At 52.4% G+C, this 17,810-nt stretch overlaps 1 protein-coding gene across 3 annotated transcripts in view; it reads right to left on the minus strand.

Moving 5' to 3' along the window:
• RXRA (retinoid X receptor alpha) overlaps positions 1-17,810 on the minus strand; it is a 73,173-nt gene that overhangs the window by 12,889 nt on the left and 42,474 nt on the right. For 2 of the 3 annotated variants that reach the window (XM_085520914.1, XM_085520913.1), the window contains exons 2-5: positions 12,180-12,445; positions 8,614-8,764; positions 7,658-7,837; positions 1,609-1,778 (exon numbers count right to left, since the gene is read on the minus strand). In XM_085520914.1, the coding sequence (XP_085377040.1) occupies positions 1,609-1,778; positions 7,658-7,837; positions 8,614-8,764; positions 12,180-12,445 (767 nt within the window). The remainder of the gene's footprint in view (positions 1-1,608; positions 1,779-7,657; positions 7,838-8,613; positions 8,765-12,179; positions 12,446-17,810) is intronic. The other variant, XM_085520915.1, reaches the window with a different exon arrangement.

The raw sequence follows: 17,810 nt of genomic DNA on the forward strand, positions 1-17,810 counted from the left end.
AGAAGGGTAACACCTCCATCCCCCCTTCACCATCACCACGCTGCTGATCTCATACAGCCACTAAACCTGCTACAAATGTCACCTCAACAGCAGAAGCCCGACAACAACAGGGCATTTCAACAAGCCTCCTGTTTCTATTTAGATGCAACACACATCCTTGTTCACAGTAATGCGTGTTGAATTATGCAGGAACCAGCTTTCAATTTGCTACAAGAGGCTGAGGAGACGCAGTGCCAGACGAACCCATTTATTTCACCTTGCTCTCTGGGGTTTGTTTTCAAGCCAGCACAATGCTGCCTCCAACTCCCCTCAAGTATTTCCACTCTTGAGAGCTCTCTGAGCCCCTTGCTGGCCATGGCAGCGCTGCTCCCTCCAGCCAAGCTCCTGGCTATGGGGCAGCAGTGCCATGCTTGAGGAGCTTCTGAAGTGTTTCACTTAGGAATCAGCTAAGCAAGATGACTTACACTTCACTTAGCAAGCCACAAAGCACCCTTGTAGGTAAAGGCTAAAGAGAGCATCTATCCTAACCCCTAACAGAGACCTCCTGCCAAACCCTGCCAAGGTTGCCCTGCTCAGTCCTCACACGCAGAGCAATAGGATTTGCAAAGGGATGTTTCAGCACATGTTCCTGCTGTCCTGGCTGAGGCAGTTGCATGCTCCAGAGCTCCAGCTGGAGCCTAAAGGAGGCCTGGACAGCCAGGGGCTGCCCTACAGTTAGAGGGACATTGCTTTCACGGGAACTGAGGTTACTGAGCAATCAGCACTGCATTCTGACTGCTGGGCCCTGTGCTGCTCTGCAATAAGGCTCTTTTTGAAGGCTCTGTCCTAGAAATCAAGTTCCAAAGGTTAGGTTTGCTCTCACATTTGGAGGCAGCTGTTCTGCAGTGAGTCTTTCTCAAAGCAAGGATGCTGATAAGGGAATTTTCTAAGAAAAAGAACCGAGAGAGTTTCTCTCTGACAGCCTCTCACTCTTTCCTCCTGCCAGCTCTCTCCTGTTTGCACAAGGCCCTGTGAGAGCAATGCTGCTTCCAGCAGGCCCTGCTCTAACACAGGCTTCCAATGGGAAAGGGACTCGAGAGCCAACTTCGACAGCTTTCCCCTTCTCACAGCCTCCCAGCTGCGTAATTCAGCGCCCAACAAGTCACGCCCCAATTTTACAGCTCTTATCTCTTTGCACTTCAGCCACAAAGCTCTGTTTACTGCCTTGATTGGACTATGAGCTCTTCAGAGCATGGAGTGCCTTCCTGCTTTTAGCACTAATGGCTGTTAACTAAAACAAAATCTCCCTGAGTCCTTTTAATTACACCTTGCAGCGTCTGTTCCTCTCTGCAGCTGTGGATGAGCATCATTCTCTATGGCTGCCAGGCAGCAGAGCACCAGTGTTGCTGGTTGCACTGGGCAGAGGGGTTTGCTTTCACCTGAGCTCATCTAGCAGCTGCATTGCTGAGCTCCGGTTCCCACAAGCTAACCTTGCCCTGACCCAAATACAAGCTGGCTGCTGGGTTAGTGCCATGCCAACACCAAGCACCAGCTCAATGCTGCATCCCTGTGCAGGGACACAGCAGGACCAAAGGACAGCACAGAAGGAGCAGGGGACAGGTGCCTCACCGAGCTCGGCGTCAGGCCCATGTTTGCCTCAATGTACGTCTCTGTCTTTGGCTCCACAGCGAGTTCTGCTTCCAGGATCTTCTCCACAGGCATGTCCTCGTTGGCGCTACTTGTGGACTCCACCTCGTTCTCGTTGCGGTCTTTCCCCCGCTGCCTCTCCTCCTGCACAGCTGGGGAGGGGAAGAAAGGGACAGCATCAGCCCAGGGCTCCTGACTGCGGTGCCAGGGGTGAGCTTGGACCCCGGAGCTCCACAGAGCCTTAGACACCTTCAGCATCCCTACGAGCTGCAGAGCACACACACCTGCTGCCTTGCTCTCCAACCTGAGCTTGCCAGCAGTGTGCTCAGTGGGCGCGAGGAACAGATGGGCGCTGCTGCAGGGGGAGAAAACGAGGAGGTGAAGGGATGGCAGTGGGGAATCCTAAAGAAAAGAGAAACGGGTCACTTTCAAAGTCTAAAGTCAGAGCATCTCCTGAAGCTGCTGGTGCTGGATTCCCACGGAGGCCCCTGGAGCAGCAGTGGGGTTGTGCCATCACGCGCTGTTTGCAAAGCAGGACCCAGCCCTCAGCTCCGACCAGACAGGAGAGACCTGCCCCAGGTCCCATGCAGGAGAAGCAACCTAGCCAGAAGCATGTCACATGCTGATGAGTCAATGTCTGAAGAGTACATAGATGAAAAATGCTCGTTAGATGCTAATAGCATGATTATTAATCATCTCCTTTTGAAGCTGGCACAAAGCTGTCGCTAAACCTGGAAAGCAGCTTCACGCAGGCAGTTACACTGGTAACTATCTCTGTCTCAATCACAGTGCTGCATGCCCTAAATCCATGGTTCCCACAGGACACAGCTTAAGCAACAGGAGCTGCCACCATGAGAGACCATCACCTGAACCTCCCCAGCTCTTTGTTCAGGGCTGAATGAGGCACTCAGCCACGCTGAAACCTGCTATTTATTAACAATTACCCCAACACTTTCCCTCTTTGCTGGATCTGAAGCTGGCTGTGTGATGTGAGGAGCAGCAGCAGGGGCACAGGCATTGCAGCAGTGAAACCAGAGCCGTCTGCAGCACAATCAGACCCTTCAGGTTGCTAAACCAACTCCATATCCCGAGTGCAAAAAAGCAAAATACAAGCCAGAATATAAAACAACAGGAAATTAAAGCACGTGCTATCCTATATGGATACTGCTCCTATTAACACCAGCCCACTTTGCAGTGCCCTCCTGCTGCCCAGCTCTGCAGCCCTCCATGCCAACAGGACGTTTTGTTTGCTGGCTGAAAGCTCTCCTGCAAAAAGCAAGAGGTTACTTTTGCAAACTGCTTCTAATTGTACGTATTGCGGAGGCTCTCAAGGTTCACACAGTGTTTTCTGCCTGGCTGCCCAGGGCCAGGTAAGCTGCTGCTGTTAGCACTCAGTGCCTTCTGTCCATCTGGACCTTGTCTGGTTCTGATTCCTCTCTCTGTACTTTCCCAGGCTAACATCAAACCTGCTTCAATCTCTCCTCTCATTCCCATACGTTCTTTTCTCGACCCAAATTCTCCCTGGTGACACAACCAACATGTATTTAAGAAGAAACAACCATGTTCAGCCCTGGAGAATGCTTCTGTTCCCATCTGACGTGTGCTGCTGGACAGATGGACAAGCCCAGCGCACGCAGCTCAGGGACCTGGAGGTCTCAAGGCCATTCATTCCCAGCCACGCTGATGTTCGTGGCCATAGCACAGCACTTGCTCAGCACTAAGAGCAGGAGGTAAAGCAGGATTTCCACTCGCCATGTCTCAGGAACACTCCTGTCATGGAGAGCATCTGCCCCAGCCCCATTTGATGGCTGTGCCAATGCTTTTCTTTTGCTTCAAGGAGATTCATACGGCTCGTAGTGTGATTTTAACTAAAGAGAAGGGCTTAAAACTTGCGATCCACTTGAGGAGAAAAAAGCTATTGCAGTCAGAGCCTCGCCTCCTCCAGCTATGTCTCAGCCGAGCCAAAGACAGAAGCCTGTGTTTTCCATGGCACCTGATGAAGATGTGCTCGTGTTATTCCGCTTGATTTGGCTTCTTCTTGCCTAAGGCCGCTCGCTGTCACTTTTCATCTTGCTATCCCAAGCCCATCTGCACTTTCCCAGGACAAGCACAGCAGTTTATGTGCTCAGACCACTTCTTGGCAGCTTCTTCCTCTGAAAGCACCAAAACATCTCGTCCCATGGACTGCAGACTACAGTGAGCTGCTCATCTCCAAGGGCTCATGTGTCCAAAATGTAGGATCCACCCACCAGGCAGCAGCCAGCTGGGGTGCCCCCAACAGCAGCACTGTGGTCCTCAGCGCCCTGTAATTACAGCTTACCCTGAGTTGATGTAAATGAGCACTTCTTTCCAAGATAAAAGTCCGTCCTTCCAGGAACAATACTGTGGACTCTGTTTCTTTTCTTGAAGGAGAATAATTCTCCGGAATATGAACTGTTGACCACTGACACAATGGGATCTTCTCTGGGGTCAGATGCCACAGGTGGGCTCTGCAGAGAAGGCACCTTGCTCAACTCATCCCTGGGTAGAGTGAAAGCCACAGCCAGTAATGGACAGAAGAGACACATGAGGATGGTGACACAATGGAACAGGTTGCCCAAGGAGGCTGTGGATGCCCCATCCCTGCAGGCATTCAAGGCCAGGCTGGATGTGGCTCTGGGCAGCCTGGGCTGCTGGTTGGTGACCCTGCACACAGCAGGGGGTTGGAACTGGATGAGCATTGTGAGCCTTTGCAACCCAGGCCGATCTATGATTCTATGGTTCCATGGCAATGGCCCCTTCCAACTAGAATGGATTTGCCATAGCCTACAGTGGGTAGATGTTCATTTACCATGTGCTCAGGAAGGGTTATTGGGAGATTTCCATTTCACCAGCAGTGGAATTTATTGGGCTCTGCTGGTATTTTTTATGACGCTACATCATAGCTGTGCATCTTGAAGTGCTTATTCCTCAGGTACCCATTTATAGTGAAAGCACTGCCATAGGAAACCAGATCCGAGCACATTTCTTCTGCTTCACCCTCACGTATCTGTGCTTCCTTTTTTTCCCACCCCCCCTATGTTGCAGCTTCTTATTACCACGAACAACCTCAAAGGCTGTGATACAGGAAATCAACGGCGCCGTTTTCTTCCACATTTCAATTGAATCCCACACTTGGTTGTGTCTTAAGATGGGCAAAATTCTGCTGCGACGCTACGAATGTAACATCAGGGAAATGGGAGTGTTAAAAAGTGGACTGAAGCATCTGCATGAAATCAATCCATGCAGGGAGTGGATTTGAAAGACCAAGAACTTGGAGGTCACTTCACTCTCAAAACCTGACCACAGCACTGCCAAAGCAACGAGAGTAAAGCACAAGCCAAACCCTTACTCTCAACCACGGAGCATCCTTCAAAACAACAAACAAACCCAGCTTCACTTAACCAGCTGGTTTAAAGAGCAGCACTTTAAAAGGATAGAAGAAACAAGCTCATTAAGCTGAAAAGCATTTTCCGTTCCAAAATTACTCCTAAAAATAACTGTGCTCTTGAACTCTGCCCCTTCACTGGGCTGTGGCCACTTGCCTGGTTCTGCATTTGCTCAGAGCACTGAAATGAAGACCCAATTCCTGCTCTTTCTCCCCCATATTCCTGTTCATCCTGAGGATGTCGGCACACAGGGATGGTCCTGTCATAGGGCAAGCAAGCTGTAAATGGAGCCAGGCAATGGTGTGACACCTGAAGAGCAATGCCAGGGGGCAGATTTCTGTCTCCAGGTGTGCTGAAGGTTCCCTGGTGGACACACACCAGCACCCATCCCACTGGGTACAATCACATGTGCAATTAGTGAGGCCTGCAATTAACAAAGCTGCTTGGAGACAAGAAGGAGGCAGAAGGATGAGGTGGGCTGTTGTGCTGGGCCCCCAGAGTGGCTCAGCTCCTGGAAAGCATTTCCTACTGGTGGCAATGCAGGGCTGGGGCTCCATATGGTGAACTGCAGCTACACAGGGACCCCAGTATAGCCCACAGCCAACCCCTCCTAATGGCACTGCACCTAACTGACTCACTTTCCACTTTTTCCCTTGAAATAGAAAAGCTGCTGACACACAGAGGCTCTAAAGCTGTATAGTGAACAAAGTCTCACGTCAGACCCTAATGAGTGCCAGATCAAGCAGAGTCATGCCTGTGGATACCGACTGCCATCCCCACTACAACAGTCCTTGCATTAGTGAAGGTAACCTGAATTTTGTTGTACTCACTGGGAGACAGCACAGAAATCAAATGCTCACACAGCTGGCAGTAATTCACAGTAAGAAAACATTCCTGGCTGCTTATTAATCGGAGCCTCAATAGCTCCAGAATCCATAGGGCTCATACAGCATCAGGATGTGCTGTAATGTCTTTTCACAGGGAACAGCCAGAGATACATGCTCCAGAAGGAATCCCTTCCCTGCAATAAGCCTCGATCCCCCAGATCTGGCTCCTAAAGCCTCCACCCAAACAGCTCCCTATGTCCTACCCTTTCCCAGCACCAGGCTGTAGAGCAGTCATTGGAGAACCACTGAACAATGTCTCCTTCACTACTTAATGTAGAGGGTTTTGCTGTCCTTCCATGACACACAAACACGTTTGGGCTATAGGAGAGATTCCTCTGAGCAGGAGTCTGCCATTTATGGGGCTATAAATTAGGTCTCCAGAGTGAAGTATTTTGTGAGGAAATGAGGCTCATTACCCCAGCTATGTTACTTAAAAGAGGTAACAGTTTACACCAGAGGATAATGGCCAGCTTTCTTGTAAGCAAGCATTGGGGCTAAAGGAACCATTGTGCACGATGCAGCCCAGAGCTGCTCCCAAATGAGGTGCTGTGGGGACAACTACAGCCAAAGCTCAGGGCTGGCAATAGGGAAGGACAGCAAGAGTGGGATGGATGCAATGGGACAGAGATGATCTGCTGGGAAATCAGGTGGATCAGTGCTAAAGAACCACTCAAAACTAGAGATTGGAGAACTCCAGCTCCAGGTGTGTGCTGTAACAGTGGGACATCTCTGCACTGCCAGCAGCCACTGCACTGCCAGGCTTACTGCTACCTAGGGAACAAGGCACTGAGCCCAGCTCTGCCTGCATGGGGATCATACCCTATGCACCACCAAAGCCATCCCTGTGCCATGGCAGCACCGCCTGAGCGCGCTTGGAGAGTTACGAAGCTCCCATCTGTCACACTTTTAAATAATTGGCTGATCGTTCTGAATTCATTTGCTATTCACTGCGATAATGTTAATCAAGATGAATTAATAGAGCCCTCTCACTGTACGCGAGCTCCCCGGGGAATTCCACCACCGTTTAGAGATTAATTAATAGAGCTGTGACTTCAGTTGGTGATGCCCGTGCAATCGCTGCTGTTGGTGGGCACGGAGCAGTACCTGATGATCACAGGATATGATTGCTCATAAACCAAGGGGATGGAGAACCCATTCCCCCAAACCACACTCAAATGAGGTCTCTGCTCACTGCTGCATCAGGCACAGCCACCTCCATGGTGCCAACCCATCGCTGCTCCAGTTTCCAAGCACCAAAGATCTATAGGACCAGGGAAGGCACCCCAGGGGCTTTCCATTGAGATGTCAGCAGGGAAAGAGCTCTGCCTGCCCCAGTGAGGGTGTAAGGGGAGAAGGCAGCGGAGACCTGAGCAGCACCACGGGGTCACTTTCCCATCGTGCCTGCTAAAAGCCCGTTCTGCCAGCAGTTTCAGAGAGATGCAGTCAGCATTTAAAAAGAGCACTTCAAAGAGGCACTGCCAGGGAGTTTTAGATCCTTCATTTAAATTCCACTAAGGGGAAGGGATATCTTTTTACAAGACTGAATTTCTTCTTTCTTCCCAATAAGAAAAAAAACCTAACCAGCCAGCACTGCTAGGGAACACTCCTGGCTCAGCACAACCCCAACTATAGACACACAGGGCACACCATGTCCCTGACAGCCCCGTGTGTCACCCCAACAACACAGCCAGGTGCCCATAGGACACACAGCACCCCAGGGGGGGCTCAGTGCCTTACCTTCCCTCTTCATCCCCATGGCAAGACACTTCTGGTAGCGGCAGTACTGGCAGCGGTTGCGCTGGCGCTTGTCGATCAAGCAGTCCTTGTTGTCACGGCAGGTGTAGGTCAGGTCCTTCCTCACCGTGCGTTTGAAGAAGCCTTTGCAGCCCTCACAGCTGTACACCCCATAATGTTTACCTGCAGAGGTGTGAAAGGGCTCAGCAAAGGTGCTGGGTGCCCCACAGATCCTTTGCGTGGACCTGCAGTTCTTCTCAAAGGACCCTCCCAACCCAAAGCTGTTGTTCCATGATCCTTCCCAGGGCAGCATTTGGGAAAGGCAGAGCATCAGCAATGCGGCTTTGAATTCATTGATCTCCATAACACCAGGATGGCCTGTGGGGGCTACAAACTGCCCCAACCACCATTGGTTATCCATGCAGCAAGACTGGGGGCACCTCCCTACGGCCCTCCCCACCACAACAGGATAAGCAGGAGGCATCCCACCAGACCACAAAACCTAGACAGCAGGGCACTAACTGAGCTGAAAGCTTTTAAAGCAGCGTAAGAATAAAGGGAATTAGCACATCTTTATCTCCCACCAGTAGAGAGACTCCACAAAGCACATCTTTTTATCTGGTGCTATGTGATGAGCCCAGCCATGGATCAAAGGATACAGAGAGAGGGACAGTCAGCTAATGGCTGGTCCTCCCTACTGGGGGCTGGGGATAAAGCATGGGATTGGCTCTACCAAGGAGCCTGACAAACTGTTTATTTCTCTCGTAACCATTAAGGCAGTGTGAAGGATGGGGAGGTCAAACAGCTGAGCCCAGCACGTCTCACCTGGGAGAACGCAAGCCTGGGGATGCTTTCCCTTTTCCATGGGGCACTACTGTCCCTAAGCAGAGGGGATGGTGTTAAGCTCCTATGTGCCTTAGCACTCTCATTGGCAGCATGCAGTACAGGAGGAGCTTTACCTGAAGATCTGTCCCCGCAGATGGCACATATGTGCTTGGTGAAGGAGGCCATTGTTCCTGAGGGATGTGCTGGCACTTTGAGGACTCCATTGAGCCCCAGGGGTGGCTTGATGTCTTCTGAGCTGCTGACGGGGTTCATGGGTGAGTTGAGCTACAAGGACATAAGCAGAGAGCACATGGGATTGGGTACAGGCAGGAAAACACATGAAATAGGGGACAAACAGCGTAAAACCCACAGTGCTGAGCCCAGAGAAAGATACGGGCACCTGACCCCAAAGATCAGCAAGCCAAGTGCAACAAGGCCTGGCTTTGCAGAGGACTGTGCTCCCCCCCTGCACACAGAGAAACTGAGGCATGGAGGTGTGAGACAAGCTCAGTCCTGGCAATGGAAACAAGCTCACAGCAGCCTGTGCTCTGCTATCCTGCCCCTGCCCTTGGCTGCATAGCCCCAGTAACCCACTGAGGTGTGAAGGAAAGGTGTGAGGACAGAGCTGCAGCTCTGGCCCGCAGGTTCCAAGCTGCCATCCCTATTGCAGCAACCATCTGCACCTTCAGGGCCTCGGGGTTTTCTCTGCAACAAGATTTTATGCTCAGTGCCAACAGAAAGATCCCTCTGCAAAAATGCTCTGTGCTGGTGTCTCTGTGTCCTCCTATAGACACATTGAGAGGGGACAGGGATGCAGGAGGGACCCAATGGGGACCAAAACCCAGCCCAGGGCAGGTGCAATGGGGTTCTATGTGGGCAGTCAGGCTTCTGCAGCTCCTGCCAACTGCTAAAACCAAGCAGGACAGACAGGATTTGTGTCTCAGCTTGTTGTCTTTCTCTCCCTTAATAGTGACACTGGGCAATTGCACTTGTCACAGATTAATTCAGGGATGTCCCAGCGCTCGTGTTCTGTCCATTAGACAACCACAGCCACTTCTCTGACTTTCAAGCCTCCAAGCTGGTGGGAATACTTGGCAGGCAGAGGGCTGAAAACCACAGCACACAGAGAGGCAAACTCACCCCAGTGAGCAGCAGGAGCATCCTGCAGGGATGTGATGCAGCACCAAGGGAAAGGGCACGAGCCTCACAAAGTTGCAGCACTGCACATGGCTCTAGCAACACCCCCAGAACACTTTTTGGAGCCAATCACCAGGTGCTACATCAGAGCTGGGGCAGAGGACTTCAAATATCTGCTCAAAATAAGCTTTTCACCACCAAGCCCCCCCCAGCCGCAATCTTCACATGAGAAGCATGTGAGCATCCTTCTGAAGGGTACCAGGACATGAGGTGCCACCACCCCCACAACTCGGCCCTACTAGAGCTGAGTCAGCCCCAGGATGGGAGAAGTCACCAGTTCCTCCTGCAGCTCCAGCCCCACACGTGCTATGAGGTTCCCACACCACCCTGGCGCCAGCCCCACTCCTTCCCCTATGGCTGGAGCAGAGCAGGGAGCACGTGCCATGGGAGAGCACCCTACACAGCGTGGAGCAGAGACACAGAACTGCTGCTCTGCTTCCCCAATGACGTGGCAACCCCATGCGCTGGGACTCCTCGGCTCCTCTCCTTTCCCTTTTTAGTTCATTGAACAGGGGATCAAATCCCCTTTGGTCTAATGGCAACCAGAGCTTTCCTCTTTTTCCATCCATAACACGCTCAGATTCACTAAGCATGGTGTAAAGGCTCTGGAGGAGCCTAATCCTGCTCCTGATCCACGCCCCCAGGCACCCCGGGCTGCTGCCAGCAATGCCTGGGGCAGCACAGAGCAAGAGGGAAGAAGAAGCCTCCAGCATGACAAGTCCATCCCTTCCATCTCTTACAGAAAACTATACTTTTTGTTGTTGCTGTTGTTGTTTTCCCAGCAATTTTAAGTAAGAGGGCTTAAACATGCACTAAAACCCAGCAAACAGCCCTCTGTTCAGGCTGGGACTTTACTCTCACTGCAAATTGCTCAGGCTCTCTGCCAGCTCATGCCCAACTCAGTGCTTATGCCCCCTCCCCATAGGGTCCCCAGTGACCCCCTGGGAGCTGGGCTGTGTCTGGAGGCTGCGTGAGATCCCAGGCAGGACGAGATGCTCGAGGTCAGGGCTGATGTCTTTTGGCAGAGCTCAGGCTGGGAGGAGCTGGGTCAGATCTTGCATGGGAAGAAACAGCAGAGAGAACGCAACCGGGGTTTTGGGAGCTGACATCTCCATCCCACCCCGGCGTGGCTGCCCCACACCCTTCTGCTCTGTTGCCTTTCCAGAGGCAACGAGGCATGGCCTGATGGCAAGTGGCATCTGCCATCTGATGCAAACCACCTTCCATCAGGGCGATCCCCACCCGGCGGCTGGGGTCTCACGCCTCATTACCCCGGCGCTTCGCCGGCCAGTGCACGATGGGGGGATTGCACTCCCTCCTCTTCTTCCTCCTCCTCCTCCTACACTCCTATACAGACCCAGGTAGGTGCCTGCTGTAGGGCCAGGGCCCCTAATGTGCCCAGACAGGGGACAGATGGCAGGAGCCATTAGGCTGGAAACCTTCTCACCATCTCCTGGAGGAAAACCACTTAAGACACATCCGTGCACAAGTGATGGTGCCGGCACTGTGCTGCCAGGGCTGGGAGACACCATGTCGCCAGCTCCATCTGACCATGCTCTCAATTCCCCTTTTTGCCCTGTGGTTGGGTTGTATTTCGGTTCCTCCAGCTCCTACATCACATCGTGCCTAGCAGCAGAGCTTCCTTGTTTCCCACCCCCCCAGGCTGGCAGCTCATTCCCACCATTTCAGAGCTGGCACTGCCCATTTCTAAGGTACCATTCTGGTTCCCTTTGCCATGGGATAAAAGGCAGCACAAAGAGCTCCCTCTGAACTTATGGGGCAGTGGCAAACCCTACCACTGCCTCTCCCATTGCATCTCCATTGGGGTTGGCTGTGCCCGCACGACACGTCCCTCCCCAGCCAGGGCAAAAAGACCCCGTTATTGCTGGAAATAAATCAGGCCAATATTTAAAAATAAAGGTGCTGGCAGGTGCTTGACTCCCAGCGAGGGCTTGGGATAAATAAACCAGCTCTGAGTGGCAGGTGGTAGCCAATGCCTTAATCTGCCCTTTTACTAAACATATATCGTGCAAGCAGCCAGCAACAGGTGGCAGGGGCTGGCCAGCTCTCCCCGATCTTGCTATTTTTAAAAAGAGCTTATCTCTTGCTGGTTGGAGTTGGGTTTTTTCTTTACATAATCTTCAGCAAACCAACACCGGTTCCTCCCTCTGCAAAGGGAAAGAGGGGCAGTGGGCAGGGAGGGGACAGCTGATGGATGGCTGTGGTCCTGCGCTGCGCCCCAGTGGTCCCCCCCTTATGATGGTGGAGCAGCAGGAAGCTTCAGGCTTCATTTCCCCCTTTGGGTTCTGCTTTTTGCCACCCTGTGGTGCCTGCCTATGTCTCCACGCTGTCTGAAATGGGGTTTTGCTCCCTGTGCTATCTACAGTGGGGTTTCACTCTTCAGAACCTGGGAGAATGTAACCAGAAGTGGGTCTGGATAGAACCCCAAAGCCATGACTCTGTCCCATCAAACCAGAGACATCCCTGCCGCCCTCCCCCTCACCTGTGGGCTGCTGGTGCCGAATCCCAGGCTGGGTGTGGAGGGGACAGACATCGAGTGTGGGCCCATGGGGGAGCTGATGACGGAGAAGGGTGGCCCCATGCCATTGATGGGTGAGCTCAGGGTGCTGATGGGTGAATGCAGCTGGCCCGGAGAGCCCAGCGAGGAGCCGATGCCCGGCCCAATGGACGGGTGCAGGGATGGGGTGGCCATGGGGCCTCGGCTCGTCGGAGAGTTCAGGGATGGGGAATTGACTTGGTTTGAGAAATCTGGAAGAAAGAAAAAGAGAAAAGGGCTTGAGTCTCATCTGGTATTGCAGCCAGACCTCCAGAGGCTGCTTTTCAACACCCCCAACCTCCTAATGCATTCTCCTCCATCAGCGCTGCTTCTGAAATCCCCTTTTGTTTTGGGTCTTTTTGGCGTAGAACCCAAAAATCACCAGCATAGAGAGTTTCCAACTCCAGAGCTGTCACTGCCCTCCTCCTTCCTTCACCCCCTGTATTCAGCAGCATTGCTCCCCAAAGGGTTCTATACCTAGAGGGTATAGAACTAAGGGATGGAGGACCAGAGGATGGAGGACCAGGGCCCACCCAGGACAACAATTTAGATTTAAAGGCGATGCTGAAGGGAAGGTGCAGAAGGCCACCAGACCATGCACAAGGAACAGGGCTGGGGGGGCTGTGCAAGCTGAGCTGTGCAGAGGATACACTGATTGCTGCAGGCAGCACTGGGGGGGGGGGCTGCACCCGCCCTGCTCTGAGCAGCTCCGCTGTCCCATGGGAGTGAGAGAGGGGTGTTTAAAAATAGCCAGCAATTCTCCCGAGAGGAGACATGGAGCCATTCCTGGCACGTTTCCTCCTCATCCTGTCACGCTGCTTGCTAAACAATCCTAGGCAAGGAAGGGGCAGGCTCGTGGCCCCCAGGCTGACTGCAGGGGGAGCAGCCGGAAGGCAGTGGGGTGGAGTTATGGGAACCCCCCAGGACCCCCAAGCTGCCTTGGGCTCACAGCAGCAAACACATGGGCAGTGAGGGGCAGGTGACAGCACAGCCCCTTGACTGGAGAGTTGGGGCTCGTGGTGGGGTCTGGGAGCCACTGCATTCGGCTGCAGGCTGCTGAAGTTAATGCTGTCCTTGGAAATGATGGCTTCTGTCACCTGCATGGGGTCAGGTGTCTCCCCAGTCCCCACTTCTTGCCCCTACAGGCATGTAGAACTGGTGTAAGTGCAACAAGGCTCTGTCTCATCACTGCAATTCCATGGCTCCAGGGAATGGGAGGGGGAGGAGAGAGAGCTGCAAGCAAGTCTGCTGCCTCTAAACACATCTCTTGCCAAACAGATACAGACCAGAAGGATTTTAAACAACAGAAGCATTGCACAGTGGGAAATGTGCCTGACAAACCCACAGTGAGCCCAGCCAGCTCCCCCATAGAGCACCAAGTGAGTGAGGAAACCCCACCATAGGGAAGCATAGACCCCCAGCAAGACTCTGGATGCTCCTCTTGCAAAAGTGCACTCAGCATCATACCACTGCACCCAGCATCCCACCTTGGACACATACAAGGTACACACATCCCAACCCCATGCTCCAAATCCAATGCCACCAGCAATGGCAAAGCCCAGCCCTGGCACACATCTCCATCTGCTCCCTGGGGTCTCGGCCTCTCGTTGGCTCCTGCAGGATGTTGACTTAAAATAATCACCAGCCACTGCGTCATCTGCAGATGAGTGACATGAGTGCTGCACAACAGGAACCTCAGGACATTCCTCGAGGCTTCAGGACCGTTCTTCCTAGTTCTCTGCTTTATGGCTTTTTTAAAGGGGTTGGAATAGGGCTTGGCACCACAAAGTGCTCCAAAGACATGGGGATGAGGGCTGTGCCTTGTCACCCTCCTGTCCTTCACTCTCAGGGTGCTCAGAGCAAAAGGAGGTGTTTATCTCACAGCATAGTTGTGCATCTGGGCACGGAGCCCTGCTCTGGAGGAGCCTCATACACTGCAGCAGCTGGGGTCTAAAATGATGGATGGGGATGGAGATATCCCAGGTTGAGGCGATGGATGGGGATGTCTCAAGCCACATCTGAAGATGCATTGAGCCCACAGCCCTGAAGCTGCATAAGGGAACAGGGCCCTTGTGCTGGCAGTGGGGTGAAGGAAGCTCATACAGCCCTGCCTCCAACAAGCAGGTCCTGGGAATTTCAGGCGCTGCTGAGATGAGGTCGCAGGCAGGTTACTGGCGAGCAGCCCGTGCCGACTGCAGCACGTCAGACAGCAAAGCACGTGTGGGCCCGACCCACTGTCCCAGCCCCACTCCTGAAATAACCATCCCCAGGGCACAGAGCTCCCCGACACCCCGCACCTATCCTGTTTACTTCGTGCTGAAGACGCAAATCAAGGAGAGGTGTGTGTAGGCACGGCCACGTGTTGGGTTGTGCTTGCACCCATAGCCATGCACACGGAAGGAGCATGGCCCAAAGCACCAGGAAGTTTCCACTCCTCCCCTCCAAATGCTTCCTCGTCTACAGAGATCCCAAACAACCAAGGGTATGTTTGCCTCTGGCAAAGCATGCTCACCCCCAAATCTCACCCAGCTATAAGGAAACAGAGCAGGGAGCCTTGGGATGAGCCGCTTTCCAAGCACAGCCCAAGTGCTTGTCTCTCTACGTTGAAACCCTAACACCCAGATTGAGGAAACATCCTTCAAATAAACAACTCCAAGCAAATAAACACCTACACCGAAGGATACATCTTTGGCTAAGCAAACCGGGGAGGTCACTTCCCAAAGGCTGCTTCAGTGTGAGTTCATTTTTCTTGCGTCCTTTTGCCATTTAAAGCTGCTGTGTGTGTGTGTGTGACCATCTCCTGACCAAAATAAACTCAGCATCTGCTTCTAAACACACACAAGAAGAAGGGGGGGAAAAAAAAAGAGCAGTTCTCAAAGCATTTCCCCTCTCGCCGCACCCATAAATTGCGGCTATTTTCTCTGTGTGTCCTTTGTTTAAACACAACGACCTCTATATATCCTATAAGATGCCCCATGGCAGTAGGGAGAGAGAGAACAGAGTGATGCTCAGCAGCTGAAGAATGTGCAGCAGAGCTCTTTTCTCTCTCTGAACTATGAACCTGAATTTGAAGGGATGTTTTCCCTAAGATACGGACACAGAGAGCAGGGCCATATGGTGTGGGGAACGCAGAGCCATGCACACGCTTTGGCCTCTGCTCCATGTGTCCCAACATAAAGCATTGCACAGAGCAGAGCAAGAGGGTTTGGATCCAACCACACAAGAAGGAGCCCCATTCTGCAAGATAACGGGTTTTTATTGACCTACTGTGCTCATCACTGCCCTTCACTCTTGCAATGCATCCATTGGGTGCCACTATCATGGTTTCACGGCTGGGGAAAGCAATGCATGGAAGAGGTTGGTTGGGAGAACCATGGAACAGAAGAGCCCAGGATGGATGCACAGTACTAGGTTGGAGAAAGTAAGGCATATAAGAACCCTACAATGCCTGGTTTTGCTGCAGCAGTGCAGCACCACGCTGGCACAGCCCCACCATCTCCCCAAGGTCATGAAAGAAACCAGAGCCAAAGCTGGGAACAGATCCTGGGTACAGCAAGACCCCAGGCAGTATCTCAGCTGCTGAATCAGCCTTCCTTGGTTTCGGGTTTTTTTTGGCCTGATGGCTTTGTGCCAAGCAGCGTTTATTAACTATTATTAGTTTCCAATAAGAAAACATCATTATAAAACATTGGCCCCCATCCTCATCCAGCTACATTAGGAGCAGAGCAGACAAGCACAAAACGTCCCTCTGCAGCTTTGCACGGCTATTTTCCATTCCCTTTGGCACTCCTGAGGCCAAAAGCCTGAAGCTCCCAATTGCAGCAGGGATGCAGCTTTCAGCCCCCAGCTCTTCTAAAGCACCTGAGCAAGCCAGCACTCCTTGCATCACTTCCCTCCTGCATTCAGCACTTGCATTCATCACCAGAGCTGCATTTCTCAGCCCTGCTCTGCCCAGTGAGCCCCAGGCAGCCCATCAGCTGCTGACACAGCAATACCACAGGCTGTGATTTTAACGCTCCTAGACCAGAGCAGAAACAATTACAACAGCACAGGAGTGATTTTTTTTTCTTTCCCAGGATAGCTCATTTGTACCAGAATAAACTGTACCAGCATAAGCTTTCACCAGTATAATCTTCATTGATGCTTAAGAGGCTTTGCCAGTAAAACTACAGTGACCTAGCTCTGCTGGAAACCCTTTTCTGGTCTATCCATTGTGCTGCTGGTAGGGGGGAAACCCCAAAGCCCATTTCCAGCCCCCAGCACCCACACTGCGGATGGTGGCACAGCCGAGCATCCCCAGCCCAGTGCCTGCACCCCCACGCTTCCGCTATTTGCTTTATTTTCTTCTTCATTTTTTTTTTTTTCCTCTCAGCACCTCTTCCTCTGTAATCAGCACACAGATCAATTCTGGGTATTGCAATGCAGGAAATACTAAATTTGGGAAGCCTCTCCCTTTCCGGAGTGTGCAGTCCTTACACTGCAGGGCTGTGTTTGGAGGCGGGGGGTCAGGACCAGCAGTAAGGATGGGGCTGTCAGAACGCTCCTCCTGCTCTGCTCACAGGGATAACGTTGGGGTTGGCCACAAGCAAAGCTCCAACAGCCAAACACACGTGAATCCACAATGCAATGCAACACGTGGTGAGCTCTCCTTGCTCCTTTTGTGACTCTGTAGGTGGAGAGGTTCCCTAAATGTACTCAGCACTGAAAAATCACTGCCCATTTGCTCTCGTGCCTCAAAAGCAGCACAGCAGTCCCCCCCCACCCCCAGCAGGCTTTCCCACACAAAACCTTGGTGCAGAGATGTGTGCCTGCCCTGTAGCATGGTAGGAGCCAAGGGTTTGACCCCAGCTTTCACCTGGAACTGCTGTGGGAGTGGTGACCACCAGAGGTCAGGTCCTCACTTTGGTCCCTGGGGAAGAGAGCAAGTTTGCAGTGTGTGATACTCAACAGCCCCCAGCCTGGAGTGAGTTTGCTTTGGATTTAAACCAGCACAAGATCCCATCCTGCCACCTCCAAGGTGACAATCCATAGCACCAAAGTCACATCCAGCTTGCACCCACCTTCCCCCTGAGCTCTGCACTTGCAGCTTACAAAGAGGGAGCAGCCAATGAAGGGTGGCACACAGCACCAAACACACTTTGTTTTTTTACACCTCTGCTTAGCAGAGCGGCACCCATGGGACCAAGGAGCAAGAAGCATCCTGTGGCCAAAGACACCAAATCACACAGCATTCACAGCCCTTCACCCTGTGAGGAGAATCAGCCCATCCCCCCAAAGCAGCCACGAGGAAGTCATGCGGTTTCACCCAAAAAAAAACCAACACACATCACTTGAATGTTCATCTTTTTTTCCCCCCTTTCTCTTTCAGGCCCTCCCCTAAAGCTGCACAGGAGAGAGTGCATGTAAATGCCTCTTTTGTGGGTGTTAAGAAATCACTGCCTCACTCTGCTCCTCTAGGAGCAATCTCTGCAGCCACGCGGTGCTTTCCCTCCCAGGGAGGACGTGGAGCTCAGTTTCACTGCTTACAGTGGGTTCCCCCTCCCTGCAGGTTTTTGCTTTGATCGAACTAAAACCTCA

This window comes from Coturnix japonica, chromosome 21 (assembly GCF_054131305.1).
Source record: "Coturnix japonica strain WE chromosome 21, WE-NBRP24, whole genome shotgun sequence".
Lineage (NCBI taxonomy): Eukaryota > Metazoa > Chordata > Aves > Galliformes > Phasianidae > Coturnix > Coturnix japonica.